The sequence below is a fragment of the Xenopus tropicalis genome, chromosome 4, assembly GCF_000004195.4.
Source record: "Xenopus tropicalis strain Nigerian chromosome 4, UCB_Xtro_10.0, whole genome shotgun sequence".
Lineage (NCBI taxonomy): Eukaryota > Metazoa > Chordata > Amphibia > Anura > Pipidae > Xenopus > Xenopus tropicalis.
In genome coordinates, this window is record NC_030680.2 from 80,087,381 (window position 1) to 80,099,420 (window position 12,040).

The following is a 12,040-nucleotide window of genomic DNA, read 5'->3' on the forward strand; positions in this document are numbered from 1 at the left end:
ACTAACTACCTAATATAAAGTTGTATTGCCTTTAAACAAGTCAATAAACATGAGCTAAGACTCACACAGTACAATTTCTGTGCCAGTGACATTTTATTTTAAAGTACAGGGATGGGATCTGATATCCAGAAACCAGTTATCCAGAAAGCTACGAATTATGGGAAGGCTATCTACCATAAACTCCTTTTTAGTAAAATAATTCAGTTCTTTAAAAATTGTTTGTTTTTTCTCTATATTAACAAAAAGGAGATTTTGTGATACTCACCGTTAAATCCTTTTCTCTCAAGGCATCTGTGGGACACAGGGACCATGGGTATAGTAGGTACCAGCAGGAGGCAGGACACTAGAAGAGGAAGAAGAGAACTAACCCCTCCTCCCTGCTGCTATACCCCCCAGCACTTCCTGCCTTAACCAGTTTTGTCACAAAGAACCATAAGGTAACAATCAACTTAGTAACTATATACATGTAGGCAGAGAGAAGTTCAGAAGGTTTATCCGCTTCCAGGGGGGGAAGCCCTGTGTCCCACAGACGCCCTGAGAGAAAAGGATTTAACGGTGAGTATCACAAAATCTCCTTTTCTCTAACAGGTGTCTGTGGGACACAGGGACCATGGGGACATACCAAAGCTGTCCCTTGATTTCAGGGTGGGAGAAGCGGATTGGTAGGTCAAAAGGAGGCCTAATTAATTGCCGCCTGCAGCACTTTTCTACCAAAGTGCGCGTCAGATGCTGCGAAGACCTCGAATTGGTAGAATTTGGTGAAAGAGTGAATGGAGGACCAAGTGGCGGCCCTGCAGACCTGATCGGCTGAAGCTCTGTTTCTGAAGGCCCAGGAGGATCCTATGCCCCGGGTAGAATGAGCTGTGATGTGAATGGGAGGAGATTTTCCGCGGGCGATGTAGGCTCTGCGTATGGTCTCCCGGATCCAGCGAGATATGGTGGTCTTGGACGCTTGGTGTCCTTTCCGTTGGCCGGAATGGAGGACGAATAGAGAGGTTGTGGCTCGGATGTCTCGAGTACGATGTAGGTAGAATTTGAGGGCCCTCACTGGGTCAAGGGAGTGTAGCGCCACCTCCTTGGGGGATGCCGGATTAGGACAGAATGATGGAATGGTGATATCTTGGTTGATGTGGAAGGCCGAGACCACCTTAGGAACAAAGGATGGTAGGGTCCGTAGTACTGCTCGATCCTCGTGGAATATCAGGTATGGAGGTTGACTGGACAGTGCGCTGATTTCTGACACCCTGCGAGCTGAGGCAATGGCCACAAGGAATACTGTCTTCCAGGAAAGCCAGGCTAGGGGAATGGTGGCTAGTGGCTCGAATGGAGGAGTTTGTAGGGCAGCTAGGACCAGGTTGAGATCCCACGGGGGCAGAGGTTCCCGGAACGGAGGGCAAATGTGTGCTACCCCTTGAACGAATGTGGTCACGTCGGGCAGGACGGCTAGCCGTTGCTGGAAGAGCACAGAGAGTGCGGAGATCTGAGATTTGAGGGAGCCTAGCGACAGCCCTTTGTCCAGACCTGATTGTAGGAAGGACAGGAGGCGGGGGATGGATAGATGATGGAAGGAGTGACCAGCCTGATCGCACCAGTCTCTGTAAGTCTTCCATACTCGGTGGTAGGTCTTGGAGGAGACGGGTTTTCTGGCTGCCATCATGGTACGTATGACGTCGTGGGAGAATCCCTTTCGTCTGAGGACTATCGACTCAATCTCCACGCCGTCAAATTCAGGAAGGCTGGATTGGGATGAAGGATTGGTCCCTGAGCGAGGAGATCGGGGGTCTGAGGTAGTGGCCACGGTTTTGATCTGCTGAGGGCCACCAGTTCGGTGAACCATGCTCTTCTGGGCCAATGAGGAGCTATCAGAATGACTGTGCATCGTTCCGATCTGATCTTTCTGATGACCCTTGGTAGAAGAGGGAGAGGCGGGAAGGCATATGCGAGATCGAAGTCCCACGTAGTCGTTAGGGCGTCCGCTGCCAACGCTAGGGGGTCTCGGCATCTGGACATGAATTGTGTCACTTTGCGGTTTTGACGGGAGGCCATGAGGTCCACCTCTGGAAGTCCCCAGCGATCTACGATGTCTTGGAATATTCCGGGGTTCAGGGCCCATTCCCCCGGATCGATCCGTTGTCGGCTGAGGTAGTCGGCTTGCCAGTTTTCGAGGCCGGGAATGTAGATGGCAGAGAGGCGGACTTCCCTCGCTTCTGCCCATGATAGAATGCGACTGACCTCCTTGAGGGCTTGCCGACTCCTTGTGCCCCCTTGGTGATTGAGGTATGCGACGGTGGTGGCGTTGTCCGATTGGGGGTTTCTGCAGCCGTCCAGGTTCCCTGTGCGGTAAGGTGTCCCAGGACTGCACCCCATCCTTGGAGGCTGGCATCCGTGGTTAGGATGAGCCACTGGGGTTCCTGTAGGGAGCGTCCCTTCTCCAGGTGGGTCGGGTTGAGCCACCAGGTCAGCGCCACTCTTGTCTTGGGCAGGAGATTGATCGGCTGTGAAAGAGAGCTGCGGTTCCATTGATCCAAGATGTTCCACTGTAGGGCCCTTAGGTGGAATTGGGCAAAGGGAACTGCTTCTATGGAGGATACAAGTGACCCCAGTACCTGCATGGCCAGGCGGACGGAGGGTTGGGGGTTGCGTAGAAGTTGACGGACTAGGCTCTGGATTCTGGCAATCTTCTCCGGTGGGAGAAGAACTCTCTCCTCCGCCGTGTCGAATACCATGCCTAGGAAGGGCATGCGTTGGGATGGTGTTAGTCTGGACTTTGCCGTGTTGATTTTCCATCCCAGGCTGGTCAGGGATTGCATGACCAGGGAGAGTTGGGACGTGGCTGCCGGTAGGGAAGGGGCTTTTAGAAGTAGATCGTCCAAGTAGAGTGTGATGGAGACCCCCCGTGATCTCAGTGAGGCTGCGGCCGCCGACATGATCTTGGTAAATATCCGGGGGGCCGAGGTGAGGCCGAAGGGGAGTGCGGTGAACTGGAAGTGTTGGTTTTTGAGCACAAACCGCAAAAACTTCCAATGGGGAGGGAAAATGGGCACGTGTAGGTAGGCATCTTTTATGTCCAGGGCCACCAGGAACTCGTTTGGATTCATGGCTGAGATGACTGACCGGAGAGACTCCATCTTGAAGTGAGAGAAACGAATGAAGGCATTGAGGTGCTTCAGGTCTAGGACCGGTCGAAAGGATCCGTCCTTCTTTGGAACGATAAAGAGGTTGGAGTAGAAACCTCGATATCTTTCTCCCGAAGGGACGGGAACAATCACTCTTTCGTCCAGCAGGTCCTGGATGATGGAGAGGAAGGCATTCTGTTTGTTTGAATCTGGAGGGAGTCTTGACATGAAGAAGCGGTTTGGTGGTTTGGACACAAACTCGAGCCGATAACCTGAGGAGACTATGTCGTGAACCCACGGGTCGTCGGTGAGGCGGAGCCACTCGTCTCGGAATAGGCGAAGTCTGCCTCCCACCTGGGTGGTGTTTTCTTGTGGAAGGTAGTCATGCTGTGGCGGACTTGTCAGAAGTCTTGCCTTGGGGCTTCTTATTTTGCCAGGAGTATTTGGGACGGCCTTGGAATCTAGGTTTGTTGGAGGGCTGAGATTGGAAGTCCCTGGATGAAGATGATGATGGCCTGGATGGCCTTCCCCGAAAAAAGCGTCCTCGACGAAAGGAGGTACGGTTCTTTGGTTGCGGGAGGAGAGTGCTCTTTCCTCCGGTAGCCTGGCTAATGATTTTGTCCAGTTCAGGGCCGAACAGGAGCTTGCCCTTGAAGGGGATGGAGGTTAGAGATTTTTTGGATGAGAGGTCGGCTGACCACAGTTTAAGCCATAGAGAACGGCGTGCCGCTACCGAGAGAGCCGAGGTACGGCTAATGGCTTGAGCTGCGTCAAGAGATGCTTCGCAGAGGTATTCGTTGGCGTCCTTGATTTGAGACGCCAGGGTTGCCAATTCCTGTCTGGGGGCGCCAGAATTGATTCCCTCGATAAGGGAGTCGGACCAGGTTTGGATGGCCCGAGATACCCATGCTGATGCCAGAACCGGTCTCAGACTTTCTCCGGCCGCTGTGTACGCGGCTCTGAGGAAACCTTCCGTCTTTTTGTCCATGGAATCCTTGAATGAGGAAGCATCAGGGACCGGAAGGGCAGTGTTCTTGGAAAGGCGCGAGACGGGTGCGTCAACTGAAGGTGGCGTGGACCACTTGTGAAGAGTTTCTTGTGGGAATGGATAGGAGCGCTGGAACCTCCTATTGGCTTGAAAGCGCTTCTCTGGGTGATCCCACTCCAACTGAATGATGTTGTCTAGCTGTTCGTGAGTAGGGAACATGGATAGTAGCTTTTTCTGGCGTTTGAAAAGCGACTGTGCTGAGCTCTGAGACTCTGGAGTCTTGAGATCGAGGCAGGAGATGACTGCCGCAATGAGAGAGTCTACGGCTTCTGATGGAGATCTGGAAGGTTCTTCGGCGTCGGGAAGGTCATCTTCCTCGGATATTTCGCCCTCACTTAGTGATTGTCCGTCCCAGTCGGCTGATGGTTGAGGTGATTCGGAGTCACTGTAGTCCTCAGCATGCATGGGGACATGGCGTTTAAGGGATTTTGGACGAGGGTCTGAGTCTTCCCGATCTAGCTTGTCCAGGAGCTTGTCCAGACATGCGGCCAGTTTGGGGATGCCCGTGGAGAGAGAGACTGCCCAGGGCGGAGGATCCTGGTTAGGAGCCACGGTCGGTGTCTGTGCTGTTTGTGTCTCTGCGGGGGTAGACTCGTCCCCAGGTTCTGCAGCTTGGACCGGTGGAGTAGGGTCCTGGGCCTGGGAAGCAGTTTCAGCTGTAGTTTTGGAGCAGGAGGAGCATAGTGGTTCCTTTCTGCCGGAGGGTAGGCGTTTACAGCACCTGGCGCAGGCAAGGAATTTTACCTTGGAGGAGTTGGAAGCCCCTCTGGAAAAGGGACCCCCTGAATTGCCCTCTGCCATAGCACCGGAAGGAGTTAGTGCAGGAAGGAAAAGTTAATGCAGAACAGTACAAGTCAGTACAAGACAGAATAACCACCCGTGTCTGAGTATTGCCAATACAGAGTAAGTACAGAGAGCTAGTACAGAGCTAGTACGCAGTGCCAGTACAGGGCTAGTACACAATGTAAGTACATGCCAGTAACAACACCCCTTGATGTGTAATGCTAAAAACACAGATCAACAGGAGAATATGGAAGCACAAGTGTCATGGGAGAGTAGTGCTCAAAAGCTTAGAGATGCCTAGCCAGCACGACAAGAGCATGAGGTAGAGACATACACAGCCCCCAATGTCGGCCCAACCCCCCCTTTCTGCCTGTTCTCCCTCTAGTCAGCGCCTAACCTCTGCAGGTAGAGAAAAAGGGGGAACTAGACCGTGGTCCCTGTGATCCCCTTCTGCCAGAGCCTCTGCTGTAGAATAGGTTTTTTGTTGCTTCATTCAGGATGGAGAGCGGAGAATGTCCGTGCGATCCGGAAGAGAGAGAGAGCGCAGTGTAGGAGAAGCGCGCGAAGAGATGGCGCGAAGATTGCTGACGTCACGCGCCAAGCAGGAAGTGGAACGCATAGGTGGAACGCATGGTGGAACGCAAGATGGAACGCAAGTGGATCGAAGGACCGGGGAGCCGCATGGATGCCACGTGGAACAGAGTTGTTAATGGTAAGAGGCAGAGAAGCAGACTGGAGGCAGAGGCAAAGGCACAGGCAGGCAGAATTGAGCAAGGGGGATCTGGGAACCGGAGCTTAAGTGAAGGGCAGCGCTGGAAGCATGGCTACAATGGAGAAGGCAGAGAGAAGAAAAAAGGGGGGTTGGTCAGGGCTGGTTAGCCTGCAGGGAGCAGGGCTAATGAATTTGAGGCAAGTTTTAAGCCTGTTAAGGGACATGGCACTAGGGAGCGCTGGGCAGCTTCTGCACTCTGTGCTCAGAGGCAGGGTATCTGCAGGGCTTGTTTTAAAAACTTACGTGCCCCAGCGTCCTTCACTTTTCCCACGTAGGGGGAAGCCTGAGTAGAGTGGCTCCTGTTGGAGACCTCTAGGACAACCCCTGTTGCCAGATTGAATCTGGCCGAAGAAATACTTGAAGAGTAAGATGATGATCCTGTCTCCTTGTGGGACACTAGAAAAAAACTGGTTAAGGCAGGAAGTGCTGGGGGGTATAGCAGCAGGGAGGAGGGGTTAGTTCTCTTCTTCCTCTTCTAGTGTCCTGCCTCCTGCTGGTACCTACTATACCCATGGTCCCTGTGTCCCACAGACACCTGTTAGAGAAACAATACCTTGTACTTGATACCAACTAGGTATAATTTATCCTTATTGGAGGCAAAACAATCCTATTGGGTTTATTTAATGGCTTGGTTTTTTGTGTGTTTTTTTTAGTAGACATGGTATGGAGATCCAAATTATAGACAGACCCTTTATCCAGAAAATCTCAGGCCCCAAGCATTCTGCATAACAGATCCTATACCTGTATTACTATATATATACTACATAAAAACCAGTAATATAAAATGCCCTTATGCTGGAAAAGGTCCCTTATACTTCTCCAGTGATCAGTATCTTCTAAATAAAACACTATTGTGAAAAGTTATGCTTTTAGGCTTCAAACGCTAATGTCTTAAAGGAACAGTAACACCAAAAAATTCAAGTGTATAAAAGAAATTCCAATATAATGTACTGCTGCCCTGCACTGGTACAACTGGTGTGTTTGCCTCAGAAACACTACTATGGTTTATATAAAGAATGCAGCTGTGTAGCCATGGGGGCAGCCATTCAAAGGAGAAAAGGCACAGGCACTTAGCAGATAACAGATAAAACACTATTGTATTCTACAGAACGTATCTGTTATCTGCTATGTAAGCTGTGCCTTTTCTCCTTTTTTCCAGCTTGAATGGCTGCCCCCGGGGCTACATAGCAGCTTATTATATATAAACTATAGTAGAGTTACTGTAGCAAACACACAACTTTTACCAGTGCAGGGCAACAGTACATTATATTTCATTTACTTTAAAACTCTTTCATTTTTTGGTGTTACTGTTCCTTTAAAGAAAGGGAACTCTACTCCTCCTCTTCCATAGTCCATTTTTAAGTACTCTGTTTGTTAGAAAATTGCTGAATAAATAAATGATAATGACTAGATCCTAACCTGTGGCCAACACAATGCAAGTCAATATAACCATCATAGAAAATGTTATAAAAGGAATGGACAACAATACTAGGCTGTTGCAAAACTCCAAATTCCACTTACACAGATATTTTCCAAAGGCATCTGCCAAAGCTTTCCATGCTAAATATGGTGATAGAGGATTTGTAACAGATTTTAGATATGCATTTCAGTAGGTGACACAAGATGGTTATTTGTTTATTAAACTTTTACTGCAGTTAAACAATGTTCCTCGGTATTATATGAAGTGCCTGAATACAGTAACTTCACATTTTATTGAAAAGACGCCAGTACATTTTGTAAGGAAAACAGTGTCTGGATAAACATGGGACTAAAACACAAATAACGATGGAACAGGTTGCAGTGGAAACAGTAGAGCTAGAAGAGAATGCAGTAGAAGGGCTCCCCACTTTAGGGAACCTGCGTACCTTAATGAAAGCAATTCCTGCTCCATTGTCTGTAATGGTAAGTCCTAAGGCATCTTCTGATTTTAAAATCTCCACTTCCTTTTTTGTTCCTTTCACGTGAGCAAAGATGAAATCTTCAAGCCCAATCTGTCCACCCAGGAGTTTATCCATATCAATTTTGTGGGTGTTCAAAGTGCAAAACAGGATCTGCATGAGGAACAATAGTAATCAAAATATATTGAGACTTCAGATAGTTTCTGGTTATAAAAGTAATGCTGCTTTGCAAATTTGCATTCATAAATAGTTTTGTACTGTCCTGTCAAATGTATCTGCATCACCACCTCTTGCCCAGGCCCTTATATCATTCCATAGTGAATACAAGTTGTTTACCTGACTACTTTACATGGCAAATATTTAAACATAAATAATAATAAAAATTTACATAAAAGACAAAACACCAAGAAAATAATATATACTTTCCCTTAAATTACACATATAAGGGATTTACAGAATATTGTATGGAGTCCTTGGTTTGATTCCAGCCAGGATAAAAGTATGAATGGAATCGTGTGAATGGTGAGAAAATTATACTATTGTAAAAAAAAAATTGGACTATTCACATGGTGTCCTTAAGCTACACACATGTTCAGTTACTCAGCCTCTTGCTGCATGTGCATGCACAAGTTTAGACTTCTGACACTGGCCATCTCTGGCAACTAATCAAAACTTTTAGAAGGGACTTAGGATAAGAGGATTGCTGCCCTAAGAATTTGCCAGCGTTGTTATTAAACTTGTACCTCAGAATGTAAATACAGAACAGTGACAGGCAAACTTCAACACCAAAACACGTCTTCTTGTAGGAGACTATACGCTCATGCTATGAGTCATGGCTGACAACAACTGAAGGGCCACAACTGAATATACATACATGCATATAGCATTTCTGATGGTGTTACTGACTAAGCTAGTAGCTACATAAAATTCAACTTTTCTCTGGCCGTAAGCTTCCTTATAATTCTCAAAAGCCTTGCTCTAGTGTAATGAATAAAAATAGCCAGACAAAAATGTGGCTTATGAGCACTGATGCATGGCCAACTAAAAATGGCTGCTTTGGAACAAAGAATGCTGTAACCATTGGCTGGTAATAGTAAAATACATGCACATAAGAAGGAACAAACTACACAGATTTACTTAAACCCTAGGCTGAAATAACACTTCTACATGTCAGGGAAAAAGCAATAGCTGTTCTGGTTTCTGACAGCAACCCCATCTTTACCTGTTTTTCACCTATAGTACCATCAGTACTTTACACCCACCAGGAAACAGCAAAAAGCAGGGAGGAAGCAAACAGGAATCCCAGAAACTAGGCCTAGGGGTTCGGGTAATCTGTGTTTAAACATATAATGGTGGGAGACTGATATCAATCAGACAAAGGCAGTAAAAAGCCAAAGTTGGGTAGAAGATCAAGAACACCCACTAATATGTTTTTAGAACAGGGGGTCAATAGCTTGACCCTACATTCAAATAAAATCGCAGCCCTAAATCTCTGCATGTGACACTCATCTAATGTTAAACACAAGAATTTATTATAGACATATTTTGTCATATCAGCTTTAGATGTTATTTATCCTATCTGATCAAGATAATGTTACTAAAGATATAACATTTCACAGCTACATAAATGTGCAATCTAAGATTAAGTTCCAGTTATTCAGACAGTCATTCATAAAATTGTTCTCCTAGACAGTGCCTCCATACAAAGTGCATTTAGGTTAAAGAATAACAATCCACTCATCTGTGAGCTAGCTAAGTTGGACTTAGGAACAGAATGGCATTCAAAGCAACAGAAAAGTTACAAAATGCATTTGGACCTTTAGAATATCACAGCACTTATAGTACTATTGAGAATAATATTATTAACACGCTGTAAAATACAGGGGTGTACACACTAAACATACAGATTAAACATAACCAAAATACAACCAATAACCAATACATTTGGTAAAGAGAATCCTGTTCAATAGAGCTTACATGCTTACTTTTTTAAGTGAAAGATTCTTGAAATTTTGTAACTATTTTAAACTCTGAAGTCAATGCTCTTTTCACTGCATTTTATCATTGAAGTTAAAACTTTTCCCATTAGTGCTATTATTTGTACCTATTCAGCATTATATTGGTTTATAGGTGGCCAAGGTGTACATGGCCAGATTTTAGCTGTCAATTCTGGTCCTTCAGACCAATTCAGCAGCTTATCTTCCTGTGTTTGGGCACCCCCTATCTTTCTACCTGACCGATATTTGGTCTAAAATTGGCAAGATCTTGATTGGGCAGGTTTGATTTTGCCCACCGTTGTAATTCAGTCATTTGGTACTAGGGCCAAACATTATCAAATGTAGTAAATTGACGGGCATCTCTTGCCATGCTATTCCTAGACAAACAATGTGTGCAGAGATGTCAGGTGTTCCATAGTCTTTAAAACTGGAGGGATACAAGGTTCAGCCTCTTTTGTAAAAGGTGAATCATACTGAAGAGCCTGAAACAGGAGGCCTCAGCAGGAGAAGAATTTTCAAAAGAACTTTATTCACTTTTCTCTGCCTGTGTTTTGTATGCATGCTGAGCAAATCAACTACCATCACATCAGGGTAATTATAGTAAGTAATTATATTAAATAATATCCTTGAGAGAAAATCCTTTCTCCAATCCTACACCAAGGGTCCACCTAAAAGTGAGTCCTGTGTAAAAAATCCTTTACTGGAGGTTAGAGTCCTACACAATAGCAGCCAGTTCAGTTCTTACATAGTGTCGCATAAAGGTATCATAAGTTTCAGGGGCTATGACATCTAAATACAAATAGGTTGTGCTATTTCACAAATATCCAATAACTAGATTCATTAACTAAATTAAATTAAAGGGGATCTGTCACCCATACATAAAAAAAGCTGAATAAAAATCCTGTTCAAATTAAACATAAAATCAAATTATTTTCATAAAACATCTATGGGCCCGATTCACTAAAGTCCGAAATAAGGAGTGCTATTTATAGCATGCGTTAAAAATCTTATCACTTCTTATTTTTCACTCGATTCACTAAAAGGACACTTGTCATAATTAAGAAGCGATGTTCTTGGCGTTATTTATCTTGCGACGACATATTTTCAAGCAATATATTACGCAGCGCACAACATATTACACAGCGTGCAATATTTTACGCAGAGCGCAATATATTACCCACGTAACCATTACTTTCTGAAGACTACCGTTCTGAAAATTTTGCGCTCTGCGTAAAATATCGCGTGCTGCGTAATATGTTGTGCGCTGCGTAATATATTGCTTGAAAATATGTCGACGCAAGATAAATAACGCCAAGAACATCGCTTCTTAATTATGACAAGTGTCCTTTTAGTGAATCGAGCGAAAAATAAGAAGTGATAAGATTTTTAACGCATGCTATAAATAGCACTCCTTATTTCGGACTTTAGTGAATCAGGCCCTATATCTGTTATAAACTCATTTAAAAATCTCAGATGTTAATCCTGCCCCACCAGGTCTCAGGCACAGCAAACACTTTCACTTTCATTTCTGCACATCCCTAATGTCACTGAAAACCTCACATGCCCCCACTCTCTTCACTGTCTATAATTGAATAGCCTGTGCTTGGGCATCAGGTCTTTCCTTGCACTTTTCACACTTCTGATTGAAAAGGGGCCAGTATGGGGCAATTATTTTCGTAGGTCTCCAGTTGGATAGCCCTGCCCTATATGTTTCCTGAATATACCATTCTGTGCTGCAGAACAGCACATTTCTGTGCTCAAAAATTGACTGACATAAGTGTACAGGCATGCACAGGCAAATAAACACTGGTGCTAAGTAACCTGTTGTGTGTGGCTACAAGGTGCAAGGTGTGGGATTTTATTTATGTTTATGAGCACTACAGACAAATCATTACTATAACAAAAAAGGGAAAGTTGTGCTCACCAGTAAATTCTAAAGGAGAAGGAAAGGTGAAAACTAAGTAAGCTTTATCAGAAAGGTCTATGTAAAATACAGCCATAAGCACTCACAGAAATGCTGCACTGAGTCCTCTATCAAAAGAAAAAGGATTTATTGTCTATTTGTTTTCATGTGCCAGAGACACGCAGCTCTCTCCTCTCTCGCTCCCCCCTCCCTCAAGAATGCTAAAAACTTCCTCCCCCCCCCTTAGGAATGTGTGATCTGAGCCAATCAGCAGGAAGCTTCCTCATAGTCTTACTAACTGAGCATGTACACCGGTCTTGGCCTTGGTGCAGGAGCGAGGCATTATGGGAACTTTCTTTACAAGCTCAGCATTTTTTTCCTATGAGGCTTCTGATCATCTTAACTGGAGAAATATGGGGAGACTTAAAGACCTATTGAGAGAACTGAAGGTATGCCTGCAACTTGAGATTAACTCTTTATTAGCCTTTCCTTCTCCTTTAAACCATTATGCGGGGATGCAACA

The 12,040-nt window shown here is 45.4% G+C and overlaps 1 protein-coding gene across 1 annotated transcript in view; it reads right to left on the reverse strand.

Annotated features, from left to right (window-relative positions):
* gipc2 (GIPC PDZ domain containing family member 2) overlaps positions 1 to 12,040 on the reverse strand; it is a 59,226-nt gene that overhangs the window by 28,265 nt on the left and 18,921 nt on the right. The window contains 1 exon segment of the mRNA NM_001126797.1: positions 7,585 to 7,770. Coding sequence (NP_001120269.1) covers positions 7,585 to 7,770 — 186 coding nt within the window.